Source organism: Pseudophryne corroboree, chromosome 5, assembly GCF_028390025.1.
Source record: "Pseudophryne corroboree isolate aPseCor3 chromosome 5, aPseCor3.hap2, whole genome shotgun sequence".
Lineage (NCBI taxonomy): Eukaryota > Metazoa > Chordata > Amphibia > Anura > Myobatrachidae > Pseudophryne > Pseudophryne corroboree.
The window spans coordinates 48,926,539-48,949,583 of NC_086448.1; the positions used below are offsets into that span (position 1 = coordinate 48,926,539).

The following is a 23,045-nucleotide window of genomic DNA, read 5'->3' on the forward strand; positions in this document are numbered from 1 at the left end:
AAAGTCTTGACAGCTGGGGGTAGATTTACTAATGAGTCTAGTGAGTGGCTGAGTGCACATTGCTCTGCGTTATAGGTCCAGGTCCATTCAGTAACTTTCGCTTTTGAATCCGCAGCATCGGATCAGTTATAGGGCTTTGTAGATTGGCGCATGAAAATTTGTGCATCACCCTCCCAGAATTTATCAGTCCAGTGCAGTCCTGCCCATCAGTGCCACCTGCGCTCTGTTTCCTGCACCTTTGTGGTTGGGAGCAAGACCTGGGGGCCATTGTCTTAACGAATTCTTTTTGACTAGTAAAGGGACCCGGCACATGTGTCATGACAATATGGCCTGTCCCCATCCAGCACCTGCTCACTTATTGCTCCCCCCTCCCATTGTTCTCTTCCGCCACTACCCACCGCGCAGACCACTTTTGTCCCATTCCGCCTTCCCACTTCTCCGTCATGTCCCCACCAACCTGCGGCTGCATACCTGCCTCCCAATGGCTCCTCCTCTCCTTCTAGGTTCTGTCCCACCTCCCCAACAGTGGGATATGATGGAACGGGCAGCGCATGCCCGGCACCCACTGTGCATGCAGGTAGCAGATGGGAAAGACCGTAGATTATTATTATATAGATAATCTTCAGATTGTTCCATGCTGCCCGCCCTGACCGGCGTTTTCACCAACAGTGGTGCGGATCTGAGTGACGTTTTGATGGATCCAATGGCGGGGCTTATTTTGTTCTTGTTCTTCTCCATGTCTGGAGACAGAATGGTGGGAACATTTTGTAATATAGGGGTCAGCAACCTGTGGCACTCCAGCTGCTGTAGAACTGTACATTCCAGCGTCCCCTACCATAGTAAAATGGTAATATGGCATGCTGGTATGTGTAGTGGCACAGGTTGCCCTGTTGTAGTAGATATGTACACTTCTCTTTTGGATACTTTGCAGCGTATAGTGTTTTTTAATGCGATCCAATCACGCCATGAATTGCACAAATACTGTTTACAGATTTTGCAGAACTTTTTCTATTTAATGTGCACAGGTAAGTATTGCCGTACAGCGCCCCCACTTCAGTGCTGCTGACGTACAGGGCCCCCCACTTCAGTGCTGCCGACGTACAGAGCCCCCCACGTCAGTGCTCCTAAAGTACAGGGCCCCCCACGTCAGAGCTCCTAAAGTACAGGGCCCCCCACTTCAGTACTGCCAAAGTACAGCGCCCCCCACTTCAGAGCTGCCGAAGTACAGCGCCTCCCACTTTAGTGCTCCTGAAGTACAGCACCCCCCCACTTCAGTACTGCCAAAGTACAGCGCCCCCCACTTGAGTGCTGCCGAAGTACAGCGCCCCCCACTTGAGTGCTCCTGAAGTACAGCACCCCCCACTTGAGTGCTTCTGAAGTACAGCACCCCCCACTTCAGTACTGCCGAAGTACAGCGTCCCCCACTTCAGTACTGCCAAAGTACAGCGCCCCCCACTTCAGTGCTCCTGAAGTACAGCGCCCCCCACGTCAGAGCTGCCGAAGTACAGCGCCCCCCTTCCAGTACTGGCGAAGTACAGCGCCCCCCCCCACTTCAGTACTGGCGAAGTACAGCGCCCCCCCCCCCCCACTTCAGTACTGCCGAAGTACAGCGTCCCCCACTTCAGTGCTCCTGAAGTACAGTGCCCCCACGTCAGTACTACCGAAGTACAGCGTCCCCCTTCTTCAGTACTGCCAAAGTACAGCGCCCCCCACTTCAGTGCTCCTGAAGTACAGCGCCCCCCACGTCAGAGCTGCCGAAGTACAGCGCCCCCCTTCAGTACTGGCGAAGTACAGCGCCCCCCCCCCCCACTTCAGTACTGCCGCAGTACAGCGCCCCCCCCACTTCAGTGCTCCTGAAGTACAGCGTCTCCCACTTCAGTGCTCCTGAAGTACAGCGCCCCCACGTCAGTACTACCGAAGTGCAGCGCCCCCCTTCTTCAGTACTGCCGAAGTACAGCGCCCTCCCCCACTTCAGTACTGCCGATGTACAGCGCCCCCCCCACACTTCAGTACTGCCGAAGTACAACGCCCCCCACTTCAGTATTTAATTATATATTTCTTTTTACCTTACTTTTTGAAGAACCTCTCACATATACTTTGCATTTACAAATCATTTTCAGGATGACCGCTGTAATGACTGTTCCCTCTGCCGGTCCTGGAACTGACATTTCACGCTTGTGACATCAGCAAATTTTTAATACAGATCCAGACATGACTTCATGTGCGTCGCCCCCACCTCCTTGTAACTCGAACTGTTTAAAACAACTTGTGGTGAGATGACAAGTCCTTTCCAGCCAGGATTCCCTGACTAAGCAGCCCCGCTTAAGATTGTGTGAGTTGTGTGATGCCGATTGCTGTAGGCTACTTTTTGTTTTTAAATACTTACCGTAAGTTTATTTGGTTGCTCATATGTTCTGGTTCTTTCATACAAGGAAAAAAATAATGGCCTAATGTGGCTAAAAGAAGACGGGGGAAATGGCCATATGTTTACTGTAACCAGGGCCGGTTTAAAGATTGTGGGGTCCGGGGCAACTAACTTGTGAGGCCCCTACCAATAAAATAATAAAATAGTCAATATGATAAATAGTGGCAATGTTACTAAAAAGTATAATGAGTAAATACTTCCAGCATCACTTAAATTACATTAAATTAAACCAGTTATCAATTAATGCTATACTTTCATTACAGTTTGATTGAACCATTTAAAGATAAGCCTATAAGATAGATCTTTTTCTGATTTCTGCAGTTTCCAGTGGTTTAGGATGTTTTCATTCTTTCTGAATTCTTGTGATTATGAGGCTCCACCAGAGTCTATGCAGAGGAGGAGGGGGGTGGGGGTGGGGGGGGTGGGGTTGTTCGGGTGTTAGGGGAGAGGTAACGCACACCCTCCAACTAGGGCTTTGTACCGAATTTTGACTCTCCAGATTCACATAGAAAGTATAGGAAAGGGGGCATGACCACAGTTTTCGGTGGTCATTCCGAGTTGATCGCACGTAGCAACTTTTTGCTGCTGGTGCGATCAACTAGATGCCGCCTGTGGGGGGTGTATTTTAGCATAGCAGGGCTGTGATCGCTTGTGCAGCCCTGCTATGCAAAAAAAGTTTCCTGCAAAACAAGACCAGGGTCAGACTTACTTACCATGTGCGACGGATCCAGCGACGAAGGTCCCGGGATTGACGTCGGACATCCGCCCTCCAAACGCCTGGATACGCCTGCGTTCGAATCTCCACGCCCGGAAAACTGTGAGTAGATGCCCTGGAACGCCTCCCCACTGTCAATCTTCTTGCGATCGCCGCTGCGATCACTTTCAGCGCTGGTGGCATCGCTGCCCAGTGACTACCGTCGCCAGGCAGCGATGCACGGGCGCCGCGCAGCCGCAGTCCCGACCCGTTCGCACCGCAGCGAAGAACCGCTGCGTGCGAACGGGTTGTAGTGACCCCCTTCATGTGTAAAATGTTGGAGGGTATGGTAAAGTAGACTGAAGGAACGCAACTTCGGCATGTTCTGGGTAATGTTTATTTATCGCTATCTGTAGCCTAATACAAGCGGTAATTTGATATTTACTTTGGGGAGACGCCTCTAGAGCTACGCTTACTGTGCATGGCTGATATTAAAATATGGGGAGTACACAAATTGCAGCTTGTACCAAGTTCTCCCACTTGTCTTCTAATTAAAGTAGCCTGGGCTAAAATAAGTTTATGTAAAAAAAAAAAAACAATTGCCTGGGAAAACCAGAGCAGAACATTGTGCTTCATGTGAAATGTATGGGTCCGGTATGTTTACCGCCAGACAGGATGCCGGCTGTCAGTGTACGTGCCGGAGTCCTCACAAGGGCTCGTTGCGCTTGCCACGCTTCAGGCACAGTGGCTCACTTCGCTCGCCACAGGTTATATTCCCACTCGGTTGGTGGCGTGAATCCCGACCGCCGCAGGTTATTCCCACTCGGTTGGTGGCGTGGACCCACCAACCATGTGGAATAACCTGCGGCGGTCGGGATACTGTGCGTTTCGTATTTCACCGACTGTCGGGATTCTGGCGTCAGTCTCCTGAACGCCGGGATCCCGACAGCCGGTATTTTAACTACATCCCATATTAATGTGTAAATATTATCACACTATTTAGGCTGACTGGTATAAGTCCCATTCGGACAGCGCACAGTATGCTCCTAATTGATCTATGACAGAGACTTGGAGGGTGAGAGTTACATTTGCATACATATGGCAGTGTGCAGCGAATAACTTCTGACTGATTTTCCGCGTGAGCAGAGTTAAATGAGGGTCCGTGTTATTTATTGGTTTTCTTTCCATCCATTAAAGCAGACGTCACTGTCCCGTCTCTCTAATGAAACGAACAAGCAGTATCGCATTAAGTATCACCGCTTTACGACGTCTGGGTTTTTTCAGCATTGATTTTATATCATTGTATTTATTCCCAGTCCAGCTTCAGGAAAATGATTATATTTGGGAGAGATGTTTGTCTTGCTGCTCGTTTCAATCTAAAAACCTCAAAAGTCTAATTTCTTTTTCTCTTTACCGCTACAGGCTTGAAAAACTCGCAGGACTACACAAGAGCCTGGATACGCTATTCTCAACCAGGATACAACGTCTTTTTGGATGCAATTAATGGACGTTCTGCTCTTATGACCACTGTAACCTCCACGGATTATAATTAAAGGATTTATGAGACCTTTCTTTTACTCCGTAAATCGTCAGCTGCCCAAGAAAAGCAGAAACCCTTTCTGGGAATATTTGATGAAAGCACCGACCTAGTCTGAAAGGTAGTACAAATGTTACCGTAGCTGCACCTCTTTCAGAGACCACTTGAACCCAAGGGATACAGCGATCAGCTGCCACGGAACTAGATATACAGATTTGGCCTCGGCGGCAGAGAGCGAATCATGGTTGCCTTAAAGAACCGGAATCTGAAGGTCTTTACACTCACCTTGGCTGTTTTTGCCATCACCATCACGTCGTTCCTCCTCAATTACACCCAGACTTCGGTGCAATTCTTGTGGAACCCGGAGAAATATTTCAGGTACTCTGGTCCTTTCATGAGATTCATGGCGTCTATGCGGAGACCGTGCAGCTGTGACACCTGCATTTCCGAGACGGAGGTTTCCGCCTGGTTCGAGGAGCGGTTTAATAATTCCATACCGCCCCTGTTGTCGAGAGAGAACAGCGCCATATCGGACAGCACCTACAAGTGGTGGCTGGTGAGTTATCCCAGTCTGATGTGTTACATAGATCATTGTACTGACGGTATCTTTCTTCATAAGGTCTTTGTCACAAATGGTTACAGTTCACTTGCACTGCACAACTTCTCTTGGGTTCTGTTTGTAAACGGACATCTGTCCAATAGTTGTCAGCTTTTAGTTTCAGCAAATGCACAGTACCATTTCCCTTGGTGTATATGCAATTCTCCGTTTTATTTGTTCCTTTACTGTATGATTTAGCAACTTTTCTTAGTTCGTATGGTTTATATAATTCTCATTATTTGACCCTATCATCTGAAAAGTCTCAGCGGGAGATGTATCAAACCTTGGAGAGAGATAAAGGGGGTGATTTATCAAAGCTTGGTGAGAGATAGTATACCAACCAACCAACCAACTAACCGACTTTTGTTATTTTACAAGCTGTTTAAAAAATAACGGGAGCTGATTGGTTGGTACTTGGGCCCTCATTCCGAGTTGATCGCTCGCTAGCTGCTTTTAGCAGCAGTGCAAACGCTAGGCCGCCGCCCTCTGGGAGTGTATCTTAGCTTAGCAGAATTGCGACCGAAAGGTTAGCAGTTCTGCTATTAAATATTTCCCTGCAGTTTCTGAGTAGCTCCAGACCTACTCCTAGATTGCGATCACTGCAGACTGTTTGGTTCCTGGTTTGACGTTACATACACGACCTGCGTTCGTCCAGCCACTTCCCCTGGCACGCCTGCGTTTTTTAGCACACTCCTGGGAAACGCTCAGGTACCTCCTAGAAACGCCCCTTTCCTGTCAATCACTCACCGATCAGCAGAGCGCCTGAAAAGCGTTGCTCTTACCTGTGTAAAATTGCTTCATTTGTTGTGAAATTACTTTGCGCGTGCGCACTGCGGCCCATGCGCATGCTCAGAAATGCCGATTTTAGCCTAATCGCTGTGCTGCGAAAAAACGGCAGCGAGCGATCAACTCGGAATGACCACCTTTATCTCTTTCCAAACTTTGATAAATTTCTCCCCTCCACACCACCACCAAAAGTAAGGGGGACTTCTATCAAACCCTGGAGAGAGAGAAAGTTTAGAGAGAGATAAAGTACCAACCAATCCTCTCCTATCATTTTTCAAACAAATCTTATAAAGTGACAGGAGCTGATTGGTTGGTGCTTTGTTTCTCTCGACTTTATCTCTCTCCAAACTTGATATAGATGCCCCAAAGTACCAATCAAACAGCTCCTAACTAGGGTGGCCAATCCCGGGGGCTTTTTTGCTGTGTCTGCCCCCCGCCCCCCCCTCCCCCTGCACACATAGCTCACCATACTGTGGGGGCGGGTGGGTTGGGAACTTCCTTAGGGCTTGGCAGCTGGTGACGGGCAGCTCCCCTTCGGCAAGGCGGCCACGCATGTCAGGTCCTCCCCTCCCTTCCTCCCCCTGCTAAAATGCGGAGAGGTCGCATGTTTAGGGTAACCCCCTGCCTCCGCAGCCTAGATGCGAAGCAGCCGCCGGGCCGGCTTGTTTTGGCTCGTAGCGGCTGCGAGTGACGGTACCCAACCGCCACAGCCCACCCTGCAAATGGTCTGGACACGCCTTCATTGTCTAGACCACGCCCCCCCCAGTGCCGCACCGATGCCCACAAAATGCTGCGTCAATGCCCCCGCCTGCCCCGCAAACGCCTCTGCCTGTCAGGCAGTGGCGTTCGTATAAGTGAGATGCCTTCGCATACTTAAGCCACCTCACAGGTTCCTGATGCGTCCATACTGAATTAGGCCCCATATACTGAGTTTGTACTTATCTGAAGATACAGTAAGTCCAACTCAAGTGTAGCAGCGTTTCCTTGTAAGATGGTGCTTGCCAGTGTTCCTTATAAATGTAAAAGTGACATTACCGTATTCGTACACAATATAATGTAATGAAATTACTTACCCAGTAGACTTTTTTTGTTTGTTATTGTTGCTGTTTTTTTATTTTTTGTTGTGTTGTATTTTTGTTGCAACAATGTTTCTGCTTTTGGCATGACTGTTAATCCTTCGAGCTGCAGAAAAACTTGCACGTTTTAAATACCGTGTTTAAACATTCAAGGAGTAGAAGTCACAATACCACCGACGGGATCCCGAACCCTCAATATCCTGCTGTTCGGCATGCCGAACAACAGGGACTATTCCCACTAGTGGGTGCCCACGACACCCACAGAGCGGGAATAGAGCTTGTGGCGAGCATAGCGAGTCCGCAAGGGGCTTCATTGCGCTCGCCTAAATTCCGGAATCCCGGTGTCTGTATGGCGACCGGCGATTTCCCGACCACTGATCACACAAACCCAACCCCAATAGGGAAACGTATTAAATGACTTCATTTATTCCATCAGCAGCGCCAGCTACAGGCCAGAAGGCCGACGTGGGTCATTAGGTTATCAATAGATATGTAGACTTGCATTTAGGTCGACATGTTAAAAATGTTGACACATTCAGAATGTCAACATTTAACATGTTGACACCAAAATTACATGATTTTGTAGTTATTTTAGCCTAACCCTAAAATCAACAACAGCAACAAATATGATGCCCTTTTGGTGTCAACATTCTGAATGTGTCGACATTTTAACCATGTCTACTTAAATACATGTCTACATGTTTATTGTTTGACCTAATGATGTTACCTTCTTAATGTCGACAGGTTGATCAGATACCCTATTGACACAATTGCAGGCTTTAAAAAAAAAAAAAAAATTACTGCTCTGAATCAAAAAAAAAAAATTCAGAACTTTCCAGAAACTTTATATTGATGAATCATTTCCCAGTTTTCTACAGAGATGGCCGAGCCCTGCATCAGCTGCTTTCTCATTAATTACTGCAACAATGACTTTATGATACAGTGCGTTGAATGGAAAGCTGTCGCACACAGATAATTGTACACATAGAGTTGAGCATTTTATGGCTGCCGGCGTCGGGGACGTTGTTCTGTGCGCAATGAGTAGTGTGTACTTTTAGTTGGCCCTGGAGTGCGTTGATCGTTTTGATCATCCACATGGCACGGGCGAGCTTTATAACGTAACTGGCGCTTCCCCTGCCCAGTGTGTACGTGGTGAACATTGTTCTCGGTCCAGGTAGATTTGTGCTTGGCTTTAGGAGATAGCTCTTGGTCTTCCACTTCAGATGTGGCGGCTTTTGTGCATGCGGTACATCCTATTAGCTTTAGGCTCTGTGTACTGGAATGGGGAGGTAATAGTTTTATCTGTTACCAGAGAGGTAATGAGTGTCTGGTGGGGTGTGAAACATGTGCCGCGGCGGTCGAGATGACTGACACCGGCATCCCAACCTTCAGAATGCCGACAGGGGTCGGGGAAAATATTTTACCCCTCCCCTGTCCTCTACCCCTAACCCTAAACCGCCTGGGGTGGCGGCTACGGTAGGTCTACCATAGTGGAGGTGGAGGCTAGGGCTAAGACACCGGTGGGGAAGGGGGGCCTGCTAAGGCACAGGGGGTAGTGGCTGCGGCTAACCTCTCCCCCCCCCCCCCCCCCCTCACTCTAGTGCCTAACCTTAAAAGGCACCCCAATACTTACCTTTGGGATGTCAGTGTTCCAGCGCCGGGATTCCAAGTGGTGTCAATATTCTGGCGTCGGTCACACGACTGCCGGCATCCTAACTGCTGGGATGATTAACGCCTCCCTGGTGAACACTGATCAATCATTACTTTCATATTTCATGTCTGAAAATGTAAAGAATTAACGGACTGCATATTAAAAATGGAGGAAGGGGTAATCATTTTTTACATTATCTTCTCCATGTACTTAATGTTTCTTGTAGAGGAGCTAATTCTTGCTTTGGAAATTGGGCAGATCGGGGCATTTATTATGGTGCAGTGACCGCTAGAGTCACATTAAGACGCAGCTCACAATTGATTTAAGATGTTCACTACTTATCCTGTACACTCAGTGTTATGTGGCGTACCCTGGCCAGGAGGTTTCACAGTTACTCCCATAGGGGGCGGTGTGCCCCAGCACAGTCCAATAAAGGCACTCCGTGACCAGTATCTTTTTTTCGTGTTTCATCGTGCCCCAGGGATGCATAGGAGAACTGAATATTGCACACCATGTAATGTGCGCAGCAAGACATCGCAGTGACATCACTTACAATTGAATATGATCCTACGGGTGGGAATTACTAAACCTTGAAAAGTTATAATTTCACTGTGATAAAGTACTAGCCAATCAGCTCCTAACTGACATTTTTTAAACACAGCTTGTGACATGACAGTTAGATGCTGATTGGATGGTACTTTGGGGGTCATTCCGACCCGATCGCTCGCTGCAGTTTCTCGCTGCGATCGGGTCGGAGCTGCTCATGCGCCACCGCGCAGTGCGCTGGCGCATGGCAGTCGTCGTTGCCTAGCATTCGCCTCTGAGGCAGAGGCGGTCGCTGGGCGGGAGGGGGCTGAACAGCGGCGTTAAGCCGCCGTTTAGGGGGCGCGGTCCAGCCAACGCAGGCATGGCCAGACCGTAGGTGGGGGCGGTGCGCAGTGGCTGCGTGACATCACACGCAGCTTCTGCGGGCCGGGGAGCGACGAGTAGCTCCCGGCCAGCACGCTGAAGCTGCGCTGGTCGGGAGCCGCCTTTGCACTTCTGCGGAGGGGGGGGGGGGGGGCACTGACATGCGGGGTGGACTAGTCCTGTGCTGGGCGTCCCCCCGCATGTCTGAGTGCCTGATCGTAGCTGTACTAAATTTAGTACAGCTACGATCAACTCGGAATGACCCCCTTTATCACAGTTAAATGATCATTTTTAAAGGCTTAGTACATCCCACCATAAGTGAGCTACAGTACCTGCGATCCCCTGGTGCCGGATACTATAGTATAGTATAAAAAGTGCACACATATGACCTACCTCAGTGGGTTGAGCTTTGCACATGCTGACATACTGGTAGCTAAAGAGTTACTTTAAACTCTCCTTCGCCCGTGAGTGTTTCCGTTCTGTCAGTGACTGCAGGTTTATTGCTTTCCTGCTGCAGTATGTTCCCACATTGGAAAATCTGGTTTATACCGTACCTACTGAAGGCGGACCTTGAGGTCGGGTTCAATTCCCTGAATTGACAGATGATTACCAATTGAAGGCGGACACAATGTAACAAACGGCGTATTAATTAGGATTTGTGAAAATGACGCTGCTCTGACCCGACTCTGGATACTCCCACGCAGAAGTGTAACCCTTTGTACCCGTCGACTACTAATAGGTTTTTCTTATCTCATTAATTAGCCACTGTCAGTTTGCGCAAGGAAATATGACTCGAGATACAGATGCAGCCTAATTTATTCTTGATGCAACACGAAAATATGGATCCGGCCAACTGTTGTCATTAAATGTAATGTCTGTGTATTATTTATTACGCAGTCTTGTTTGGTTTTTTTTATGTTTTTTTTTTATGTTGTCTTCCCAATTGTAAGGTGGAACAAAATATGCTGGCGCTAGATCAATAAATGTTAATAAAACAATAAACTTCAGTTAATAAAACAATAAACTAGTAGTATAAGTCGAGGGAATACATGTGAAATCTTCTTAATGTGTTTTTGTTTTTCTACCCAGCGTTTGCAAGGTCAAAAGGACCCAATGGATGTGAACCAAGCGATTGAAGAGATGTTTCAAGTCATTCCCGGCGATCACAGCTTGTTGGATCACAGTCCGTACCGGTGCCGAACATGTGCCGTGGTGGGGAATTCCGGCAACCTTAGGGGCTCCCTGTACGGACATGATATCGACTCTCACGATTTTGTTTTGAGGTGAGATTTGAAAGGGATTTTGCATAACAATTGAATAGCTCCGCTGAGCACTCATTACTTATGAGGGTGCAAAGAACAATTCAGTTCCTCCTAAAGCTGCATTGCCACCTTGGAAAAAAACAACGTTTCTAGGTGTCCCCTTGCCCTAATGAGATTTCTCTGTCCCTTCTCCAAAACCAGGCAGTGGGGAGTGTGAGTGGTTGGCCCAATGACAAGCCGCCTTCAAGAGATGGTAGCTTGAGATTGGTTCTTCTGCTCACACGCCTCTCTACAACCATTTAAAAGTCATTTGCCTGAAGCAATCCCCAAAGCTTGGAAAAGAGGAACCTTAAAAAAAAAAAAGTTTGGTATTTTTTGTTTTGTTTTTTTACGTAGGTGATTTCTGGGATTTGGTATGATATCCCGATGGATGGGATGCCGGCGGTCAGAATCCCGACAGCGGCATCCTGACCATACCGACAACCCTCCAGAAAGTACCGTAAGCCTCCTATACCCCCTACCCTAACTCTCCCCTGTGGTGCCTAACCCTAACCCTGCCCTGTGGTCCCTAACCCTCCCTTCCTTGTTACCTACCCCTAACCCTCCCCGCTTGGTGCCTAACCCTCCCTACCTGGTACCTAACCATAACCTTCCCTTCCCTGCACCCTAACACCTCTTCTACTGCCTAAACCCATGCTTGCCTACCTGACCCTCTCCATGAGGGAGAAAATGCTCTGTTCCTGGACTTTCCTGGTAATGTATGATTGCCATCACTTGTGGAGAAACACCTTTCTTATCAATTAACTAGCTCACCACAGGTGATGGCAATCATACATTACCAGGAAAGTCCAGGAACAGAGCATTTTCTCCCTCATGGAGAGGGTCAGGTAGGCAAGTATGCCTAAACCTAACCTCCCTCCCCCATGGCTGGACGCGAGTGCATCCCGCTCTCACGACGATCGGGATTCTGGGCATCGGTATTCTGACGCCGGTCTTATGCCGTCGTTCAGGATTCCAGCGTTGATATTTCGACCATTGGGATCCCGTCCGGCAGCGTTTTAACTACATCCCGATTTCTGTTGCATGTTAGAAAATGATTTTTTTTTTTTTTTTACTTTTTAAAATTCCAAGCATAAAACAGTTTAGCAAAATGGTACAGATAAAGTGTAACAAAATGGGTCTATTTACTAAGCCTTGAAGAGTGATAGAGTTTGGAGAGATAAAGTACCAACCAACCAGCTCCTGTCATTTCAAACACAGCCTGTAACATGACAGTTAGGAGCTGATTGTCTGGTACTTTCCATCCACTTTATCTTCAGCCAAGGCTTAGTAAATAGACCCCTTTGTCTCTCTCTACTTTATCTCTCTCCAAGGCTTAGTAAATAGACCCCGAAAATACTTAGGTGACTTTTCTCCACACGGATTTTTCCTGCCACCCACAGACCATAGCAAGGTCTATAAATTCCGTCCGTCGCACTGCGGTGCCCGCACGTCTTCGTCTCTCCATAGATTAGGATCTAGAGAGTGACAGGTCGGACAGACAGCAGTGAATGCTGGGACTTGTTTCATTGAAGCAATTAACGGCTGGAGGCATCGGGTAGCGTATGCCGGGGTTTGTTAATGAGATATTGGTTGTCTGTGCTGCAGACCCACAAAGCGCTGTTACAAATCCCTATTCTCCTGCGAGGAAATGAAACCTTATTCCGCATTCGTCCAGTTTTCAGTCTCCGATGTGGGAAATGAAATGTCAAACCATGTCGGATGCAATTACGTCTCATCTTTCCCCAAATCTAGTTATGTCTCCGGGTCGCCGGGCCTCTTCTCTGCTGATGCTCCTGTGTTTTATTACATAGAATAATGACTTGCCATTCTCCAGCCGCGTTTCATGGGAGTTTAATAAATGGTCTTTCTGTCATTGTGTTTATTTGCTGCTCAGACTGAGCGACATCGTTTATCTAGGTTTATTAAGCATATGGCAGCGCTGATTGGATCTGTAGAGCGCTGGCTCTCGGTGCCGCAGCTTGGTGTAGCAGCAGTGCCGGATTTCCCGATACCATAGTTTATGGTTAAGTTACCGTCATTTAGAAGTACATTTGCGAATACCTAAAAAAGAACTGAGCGGAGTTACCAGCAACCACCGGTTTGTATCACTAAAGTTTAAATCCGAGAGATCCCGATTTTAGGGGACTGTCCCTATTCCTAAGGATCTGTTCTGCAGATTAGGTTTTTACCCTGCTGCCAGCAGGGGGCGCTGCACCAATGTTGATTTTCCATTGTGATGTACCAGTGGCATGTTCTTGAAGCCTTAAAGGGGTATTTGTAGGTGATGGTAAGGCGACTGGGGGCAGCACCTGTGGAGATTGCAGGACCGGGGACGTCCCTTGGGGAGATGTGTCCCTTTGCAGTACGATTTGGTGCCATCTGCTGCTAATCCCTGACCCAGTTTGAGAACCACCGACAATGATTCTTTTGATTCCCGTTAGTGTAATATCAGGCTATGCAGTCCTTTTTGAGACAATATAAAGTTGTGGTCTGGTAGGCGGTGGTTTCCTGATTCTGGGAAGGGGTGATTGGTCAGGAAGGAAAACACTGGAGTGAGTAATAAGAATTACGACTTTTATCATAGGATCTGTCCAAATAAAATTCCAGGCGTAGGGCGGTACGAACAGTCTGGCCAAATAAAATGCTCTCAGAAAGGACTGTGGAAATAGAAAGGTGGATTTCAGTGATATGTTCATATTTGGGGTGTGTTTTATTATAATGCTTTTCTGTTACTGCTGCCTGGATGGGTCACTGCTACTTCTGCATGTAAGGAGCATCCAAAGCCAACAAGACACACAATATAATATGATGATAATATGATTAAAGTATTAAGCGGGTCATTCCGACCTGATCGCACGCTGCAGTTTTTTGCAGTCATGCGATCGGGTATGTCCTGCGCATGTGTGCGGGCCGCAATGCGCAGGCGCAACGCTGCCCGGCGACGGGTAGCGACGAATTGAACGAAGAAAGCGTTCACAGTGGTGAACGCTAGAAGATTGACAGTAAGAGGCCGGCCGGGGGTGTCAACTCACCGTTTAAAAGGCCTGTCTGGGCGAACGCAGGCATGTCCAGCCGTTTTTAGGGGGGGTTCCTGACGTCTGCTCCGGACAAGATCATCGCACCGGGTAAGTCCTGAGCTGTGCAGAAACTGCACAAACTTTTGTTTGTGCAGCTCTCTGCACAAGCAAGCGCAGCCCTGCACAGCCCTAACCCCCTCCCCTGTATGCGGCGACTACCTGATCGCAGCAGTGCTAAAAGTAGCCTGCTAGCGATCAGGTCGGAATGAGGGTTTAAGTCACAGATTTATCAAGCCTTGTAGAGTTTAAATTGCACTGTGATAAAGTACCAGCCAATCCGCTCCTGTCATTTTAGAAACACTCCCTTGGACGTGGCAGCTAGGAGCTGATTGGCTGGTATTTTGGGATCTATTCATGAAGAAGTGAAAAGTGTGTAGAAGTGAGCCAGTGGAGAAGTTGCCCATGACAACCAATCCGCATTGAAGTAACATTTATAATTTGCATACCATACAATTGTACGGAGCAGCTGATTGGTTGCCATGGGCAACTTCTCTATAGGCTCACTTCTCCACTCTTTACAGTGCTTCATGAATAGACCCCTTTATCACCAAGCAATTTATCACTCTCCAAGTCTTGATAAATCTGGGCCCAAATATCTATTGTTTTGGTTTTTTTAACAAACATATATCTGTATTTCCTGTTGGTTTTGCGAGAAGTAAACACAAACCTATAAACGTTCCGTATATTACTGCAGTGATTACGTCATCGGCCTTTATTTTTCCTGTCTCTCAGGATGAACCACGCTCCTACTGAGAAGTACGAGCAGGATGTGGGGAACAGAACCACTCACCACTTCACGTACCCGGAGAGCGCACGCGGCCTGAAGGAGAATGTCAGCATGGTCTTGGTTCCTTTCAAAGTCCTGGATCTGCAGTGGGTTGTCAGCGCCCTCACGACTGGAACGATCAACTTGTAAGTTACAGGCAGCTGTCTAATGACCACACCACACGTTGCGTTCTTATCTCTGTTATCGGATTACTCTGACTGCGTCAGTCGGCAAGGCCCTAATCGCATTAGCTCTGTGTTTGCATTAGTAATGTGTGCGTGGTATATACAGTGCTTGGCCAACGCCGAGGTCTGCCAGGACCTCTTACTGTGAATCCTAAAGGGTTGTCACAAAGTTCATTATTTCAGTTTTATTATAGTAAAAAACTGGACAGAGAATCCGGGGACATATTTGTCCTAAATAAAAATAAAATAAAAGTAGATAAGATTTTAGGTCATGATTTCAGGTTTATTAATCCTGATATTTACTTTAACACAAGTGCGTCGCATAATGCTAGGAAGCTGCATCCTAACAAGTCTCCTATTGGGAAGCATTAGTGCATAGCACCGTGCTATCAGATATACTGTAAAGGTCGGGAACGTGGGGATTGCCTCTTATGCTGGATTTACTTGGGCAGCGACCAGCGTTAGTGGTCAACGTTCTAGGCGAGGGCAGAACAGTCTAAAACTAAAGTAGTCTGGTTAAGGAATTTGGGGCAGCAGAAATCAAAAGGAGAGAAGCCCTGTGGCCGGAGAGGCCCCAGCCACGAGGGAAATGGCCGCCGCGGCACTGAAGGGGTTAACCCCTAGTGCCCGGCGCCATTTTAAAAGACAATGGGCGCTGGGCGCCAGATTTGAAATGTATTGGGCGCTAGGCGCCGTGTTGATAAATATGTTTAAGAAATGTATTTTTAAACTGTGCCGTGGTCCCGGACCTCTCCGGAGACCACGGCAGTGAGGACAGCCCCCGGCGCGCTCAGCAGTGTGTGCGCGCCGGGGGAGAGGGAGCCGCTGATTGCCAGAGTCCGGGAGCTCCGCTCCCGGCAGCGGTCAGTGCAACCCCCGGTGCACTAGCAGTGTGCGCGCCGGGGGAGAAGGGGACTGCTGCAGCCGGGAGATCAGCTCCCGCTGCAGCCGTCGGGTGTGCGCCGCTGGAGTCCGGGAGCTCCGCTCCCGGCAGCGGTGAGCACAGCCCCCCGGCGCACTGAGCTGTGTGTGCGCCGGGGGGGGGGGGGAGACGGAGAGCCGCCGCTGGGGGGCCGGGAGCTCTGCTCCTGGCGCCTCAGCCCAGCACGGGTGGCCAGCCGCAGCAGCCGGGACGGACGTCCCGGGCTGCTGGGCGGCAAGGGGGGTGCGCCGCAGCCCGGCTCCCCGCCGGACGCTGCGGCGAGGCCACAAGTCAGCGCCGCTCATGGGGGACCGGGCTAGCCGGTTCCCTAGCGGCGTGGGTGCAATTAGGCTGATGAGCGCTACGCTCCCGGCGCCTCAGCGCTGCAACAGAGTCACGGCGGCCGGGACAAGTGTCCCGGGCCGCCGGGCTTCGGTATAGGGGGGTATAGTGCGGTGAGGCCACTGAGTAGTGCCACACTGGGGGGACAGGGAGAGCCAGCTCCCTGGACCCCAGTGGCAGGCTGGAGGATGGGGGAAGCCAGCCCCATACCTCCAGCACTGAGAGAGCCCTAGCAGCCAGGCTGCAGGGCTAGGGGAGCCAGCACAGACAGGGTCCTAGCAGCCAGGCTGCAGGACTAGGACACAGTATTCCACAAACCAGACATTGTGTAAAAAATAATAGAAAGTACAGTGTGTTGTAAGGCACTGCAGTGCCTAGGTATGTGGAGCCTGTGCAGGCTCAGAGTGTATTTAAATGTATAACATGTACAGTGTGATTTAAATGTAATGTATTTAAAGGTAAATTGCACTTACTTGGTTGTGTGTCCCAGGAGGGGGGAATCCATGGCTGTGCAGGCTGATGGATTCTCCCAGACCTTCTCCCCAAAAACGGAATGCTTTCCCATCCAGCCTCACACTTCCAAGGGGCACAGGGAGAGAGAGAAGCAGCTCAGCTATGAAACAAGCTGAGTGGTTTCTTGGAGCTCCATGGAGATCACCTGTAGTGGCCAAGAGACCTGGACCGGGGAGCCAGGCTGCCCAGCTCTGGAGCCCAAATCCAGGCTGCAGGCAGTGAGCTGGGTCCTGGGCAGGTTTCTGGAAGTCAGATTTAGGAGGGAAAACTTCCCCCAGCCAGACTGAACGGCACCGAGGCGTATCCTGATCCTCCCAGATGGGAGAGTCAAAGGAGACCGACCACTCCCCACTGTCCATAAGGAACAATGTTAGATGTGCATGTGACCAAGGCATGCACAGCTCATGGGTAAACATTGATTGGTTGTGCACCACAGGGCGGGCTTACCCCCTGTGGTAAGGGGTCTTGGAGAGGGATAAAAGGAGGGCAGTTGGCCCATAGGATTGTGTATTATACCATCTTATTCTTCGTAAGCACCACACAGCTGTGGTAAGGCAGTGCGTCGGCACATACAGAGCAGAACCGTGGTTCCAAACGCCACGGCAGGTTAGGAGTTTGGTGGTGGCAGCGAGAACCCGCCCACAGCGCAGTGGGTGGAGTCAGTAACAGGCGGTTACTGACGGTAAGCGGGAATCCCCTATGTGGTCAGGCCTCGTGCGGCTTGACCTTCCATTTTGTGCGCAGCCAACGGGACGCGAAAGCGGCGAGTGCTTTCGTACGGTACCGTCCTGTCACAAGCCCTTTAATAATTTTATAAATATGTGTGTGTGTGTGTGTATATGTGTGTGTGTGTGTGTGTGTGTATATATATATATATATATATATATATATATATATATATATATTATGTGTGTGTGTGTGTATGTATGTATGTATGTATGTGTGTGTGTATGTGTATATATATATATATATATATATATATATATATATATTATTGCGAACAGTACTTTATATATTATTGGTGATTAAATACATTTGAAATAAAGACAATTTAAAGGTTCTAGGACAAGGCTGGAGCCAGGTAGGCAGTACTGTAGGTCCGCTGTGTGCTTAGGGGTCATCGCTGTCTAGATCCATGGATGCACATCTTTTTGGCTGCTCTAAAAAAGTAATAATAATATAATCTATATATTTTATCTGCCTCTGATTACTCTCTTAGGGGGGAATGTACTAAGCCTCGGAGGGAGATAAAGTATCAACCAATCAGCTCTTGTTATCTTTTTAGTCACAGCCTGTAGCATGACAGTTGGGAGCTGATTGGCTGGTAGTCTCTCTCTCTCTCTCTCTCTCTCTCTCTCCACTTTATCTCTCTCCAAGACTTAGTAGATATGCCCCTTACACTCGGCAAGGTGGGATTTATTACAATATACAGTCTTCGTTCACTTAAAAAAAAAAAAAAAAGAAAGCTACTCTGTTCCCTTCTCTGGTGTCAAAGTAATTCCTGTTTGGTTTGGTGTATTGGCTGGAAGTGGCTGTCTTGGGACTTCTGCATGATTGAATTACAGGTCACAGTTATACAGCTGGTTTCCAATATACTTATTACTCCTAATAAGGGTTTATTGGTAAGAACAATGCTCCGTCTTTTCAGATGAAGTCTCTCATTTAGATGCCCTCATGATGTGTAACAAGAAGCCATTGTGTGTTGCAGAATATGTCATGTGAATCCCCCATTCATGCCTTCTCTGCTTCACGTGGAGTCAGTGGCCGGGTTTTGTGATAGTTGACAAATGGCAGCAAGAGACGTACGAGAGACCCTGATTTCGGTCTTGCTGCCAGCTCTTTGGGCGAGTCCATTTGTGTCGCTACGTTTAGGCTCTAGAATTAGATCGCAAGCTCAACTGGCCAGGCAGTCTACATAGTGACGTGGAAAATAAAGGTACCAGACGACGCTCACAATTTAATTCTGCAACCTTTTCAGCTCTTTAGAAAAAAAGTTGCAGTTCTTAATTATGACCGTGTCTTATTATCGAAAGGGGATGCGTTCGGGATCCCGGCAGTCCAAATACCGACGGCAGAATCCCGACACTGTTCGGAATGCTGGCGCCGGTATTCCAACATGGATCACAATCCCGGAGCCGGGATCCGGAACGAGGGTTTGCCAGGCTGAGAGGAGGTAAGCCACGTGGGGGGGGGGGGGGGTTGGGTTTAGGCTGCAGGAAGGGGTGGTTAGGGTTAGACACCACCGGGGAGGGTTAGGGTTAGGCTGCCGCACGGGGGCCTTAGGGTTAGGGAAAGGGGGGGGGGGGGTAGGTTTTGGCTGCAAGAAGTGATAGTTTAGGGGTAGGCACTGGGGAGGGTTAGGGTTAGGCTGCAAGGAGGGTGACTTAGGGTTAGGCTGCAGGGGGGGTTAGGTTTAGGCTGCAAGAAGGGGTGGTTAGGGTTAGGTACTGGGGAGGGGAGAGTTAGGCTACGGGGACTTAGGGTTAGGCTGCAGGGGGGGAGGGTTATGGTTAGGCTGCGGGGAGGGTGACTTAGGGTTAGGCTGCGGGGTGGGAGGGTTAGGTTTAGGCTGCAAGAAGGGGTGGTTAGGGTTAGGCACTGGGGAGGGGAGGGTTAGGCTGCGGGGACGGGCACTTAGGGTTAGGCTGCAGGGGGGGTTAGGTTTAGGCTGCAAGAAGGGGTGGTTAGGGTTAGGCTGCGGGGAGGGTGACTTAGGGTTAAGCTGCAGGGGGGGTTAGGTTTAGGCTGCAAGAAGGGGTGGTTAGGGTTAGGCACTGGGGAGGGGAGGGTTAGGCTGCGGGGACGGGGACTTAGGGTTAGGCTGCAGGGGGGGTTAGGTTTAGGCTGCAAGAAGGGAGGGTTAGGGTTAGGCTGCGGGGAGGGTGACTTAGGGTTAAGCTGCAGGGGGGGTTAGGTTTAGGTTGTAAGAAGGGGTGGTTAGGGTTAGGCACTGGGGAGGGGAGGGTTAGGCTGCGGGGATGGGGACTTAGGGTTAGGCTGCAGTGGGTTAGGCTGCTGGGAGGGTGACTTAGGGTTAGGCTGCGGGGGGGGGGTTAGGTTTAGGCTGCAGGAAGGGGTGGTTAGGGTTAGGCACTGGGGAGGGGAGGGTTAGGCTGCGGGGACAGGGACTTAGGGTTAGGCTGCAGGGTGGTTAGGTTTAGGTTGCAAGAAGGGTTAGGGTTAGGCTGCGTGGGAGGGTGACTTAGGGTTAAGCTGCGGGGGGGGGGTTAGGTTTAGGCTGCAAGAAGGGGTGGTTAGGGTTAGGCACTGAGGAGAGGAGGGTTGGGGTTAGGCTGCGGGGATGGGGACTTAGGGTTAGGCTGCAGGGGGAGGTTAGGTTTAGGCTGCAAGAAGTGGTGGTTAGGGTTAGGCACTGGGAAGGGGAGGGTTAGGTTTAGGCTGCGGGGAGGGGGGCTTAGGGTTAGGCTGCAGGGGGGGAGGGTTAGGGTTAGGCTGCTGGAAGGGATGGTTAGGGGTAGGCACTAGGGAGGGTTAGGGTTAGGCTGTGGGGAGGGGGACTTAGGGTTAGGCTGCATTGGGGAAGGGTCAGGTTTAAGCTGCAAGAAGGGGTGGTTAGGGTTTGGCACTGGGGAGGGGAGGGTTAGGCTGCAGGGAGGGGGATTTAGGGTTAGGTTGCAGTGGGGGAGGGTTAGGTTTAGGCTGCAGTGGTAAATGGCTAGTCTCTGACATGTGTAATTACAACTAATCCGCTATAATAGGGATGGCTGCTGCAGGATCGTACAATGGCATCACAACATGTCTTGTGATAGCATGTACTGTAATTATGGATGGCGCACAGTCGGCAGCAGAAACTCGCAGAAAGGTGGACTACTAGTGGCTACCGCAGCTGAATTGAAGTAAAGCTGCCATCCGATGAGAAGCACCACGGTTTGGAAACCAACACAATCCCAGCAGCAGCGAATGGATAAACCGTTTCCACTGAGCGGGGAACATGGAAAGCTGCGAGCCTTCCCTACGCTAGAAACAGATTCAATTTATTTTAAAGTGAATACAAATATTTTTAGGTAACGCTGATATATTTTGAGGAACAAAAGTATTTATTATAAGACTCTGTCATCTCCATTGTAAGTGACACTCGGTATTGCGGTGATACAAGTGCCACCATGATACTTCTTAAATACACTTCCATGAGGAGACATGGGAACCCATTGCCAGCAGAAGGCGACAAATCTTCCAGGTCACATCTTGGCTATGGGGGTCATTCCGAGTTGATCGCTCGCTAGCTGTTTTTAACAGCCAAGCAAACGCATAGTCGCCGCCCACGGGGGAGTGTATTTTTGCTTTGCAAGTGTGCGAACGCCTGTACAGCCGAGCTCTGCAAAAACATTTTGTGCAGTTTCTGAGTACGTCTGAACTTACTCAGCCCATGCGATCACTACAGCCTGTCTGGTCCCGGAATTGATGTCGGACACCCGCCCTGCAAACGCCTGGACACGCCTGCATTTTCCCTACCACGTCCAGAAAACGGTCAGTTGACACCAACAAACGCCCTTTTCCTGTCAGTCTTCTTGCGATCGGCTGTGCAAACGGATTCTTCGTTAAATCCATCGCTCAGCGACGATCCGCTTTGTACCCGTACGACGCGCCTGCGCATTGCGGTGCATATGCATGCGCAGTAGTGACCTGATTGCTGCGCTGCGAAAAACTGCAGCATGCGATCAACTCGGAATGACCCCCTATGTGCGAAGTTCCTAACGTAGTATAACAGTCCGGGCACTGTTTGGGTATAGTCCTTACATTGTCATACTGTAGTCTGGAGTAACCTACTGAAAATCAATATTACTACAGGTTGAGTATCCCTTATCCAAAATGCTTGGGACCAGAGGTATTTTGGATATGGGATTTTTCCGTATTTTGGAATAATTGCATACCATAATGAGATATCATGGTGATGGGGCCTAAATCTAAACACAGAATGTATTTATGTTTCATATACACCTTATACACACCGCCTGAAGGTCATTTTAGCCAATATTTTTTATAACTTTGTGCATTAAACAAAGTGTATGTACATTCACACAATTCATTTATGTTTCATATACACCTTATAAACACAGCCTAAAGGTCATTTAATACAATATTTTTAATAACTTTGTGTATTAAACAAAGTTTGTGTACATTGACCCATCAAAAAACAAAGGTTTCACTATCTCACTCAAAAAAGTCCGTATTTCGGAATATTCCGTATTTCGGAATATTTGGATATGGGATACTCAACCTGTACTAGAAAAACCCTCTGGCAGCTACGCGTCTCTAGAATTTACATGTATTTTCTGTTGCAAGATACATATTTTTCCAAATAATAAGCACATCCCGTCATGCTGTCTTATGAAATCTCCATGATTGCATCTCTGTGTGCGCTTTTGTTTTTTTTCTGGTTAAATTCGTTGGAATTAATCATCGGTTGCAGCAGCCGGAATTCTAATTATAATAAAGCTGAAATAAGTTACAGGACTTCATCAGAAAAGCCAGAGGGAGAGTCTTATGCCTAGATGCTAGAAGAGGCTTTAGTTTAGTGTGGGTTTTACTCCCCCCTAGTGGACATGGATAGTGCTGCAACTCACTGGTTCCGTTATGTGTTGTTGTTTTTTCATGTTTAGAAATGAATAGAAAGTTTAAATAGTTGTTTTGCAGCCAAATTAACAGAGATGAACGTTAAAAAAATAAATGGGCAAGTACTGGATATTCACATATGTGGGCTGATTCTGAGTTGAGAGCAAAAAAAAGCAAGTTTTTATCTGGAACAAACCATGATGCAATGCAACATGCAGAGCAAATATTATGTTGCATGCAGGGCAAATAGTGACTGCTTTAGCATGCAGCCCACAAATACTGGGCAGCTTTATTTTTAGTACTTTAATTTTGATTTGAGTTTTTTTATTTATTATTTTTGTTTGCTTTTCTCCCAACGAAGAATTAGCCCCTTTGAGGCCGGTCTGATGTTCCTGGATTTCCACAGGGTGCACAATGACCGTGTTAGTGCTGATGTGGGGTAGGGTGGGGGGCTCTATGGTTGGAAAAGCAGGCGAAATAGCACAACATTGGATCTTTAATATGATTTGATTATCCCTGACAGGTACTCTTTGAGAACACTGTATCTAATCTTTGTACAAATGTTGTACACATACATACACACATATAATATTATAAATGTACCTTGTTTTTTTTTTGTCTTTATATAGTACATATGCACCAGTGCCACGCAAAATCAAGGTCTCCAAAGACAAGGTAAATTGGAT

The 23,045-nt window shown here is 48.5% G+C and overlaps 1 protein-coding gene across 8 annotated transcripts in view; it reads left to right on the forward strand.

The window, feature by feature from the left end:
- The window catches only part of ST3GAL1 (ST3 beta-galactoside alpha-2,3-sialyltransferase 1), a 147,523-nt gene that overhangs the window by 119,604 nt on the left and 4,874 nt on the right, over nucleotides 1-23,045 (forward strand). For 6 of the 8 annotated variants that reach the window (XM_063921240.1, XM_063921244.1, XM_063921245.1 and 3 more), the window contains 4 exons: nucleotides 4,542-5,212; nucleotides 10,766-10,959; nucleotides 14,790-14,969; nucleotides 22,989-23,034. In XM_063921240.1, coding sequence (XP_063777310.1) covers nucleotides 4,898-5,212; nucleotides 10,766-10,959; nucleotides 14,790-14,969; nucleotides 22,989-23,034 — 735 coding nt within the window. In that variant the 5' untranslated portion in view covers nucleotides 4,542-4,897. Of the gene's footprint in view, nucleotides 1-2,267; nucleotides 2,388-4,541; nucleotides 5,213-10,765; nucleotides 10,960-14,789; nucleotides 14,970-22,988; nucleotides 23,035-23,045 lie in introns of those variants that run through there. The other 2 variants (XM_063921247.1, XM_063921248.1) reach the window with 2 other exon arrangements.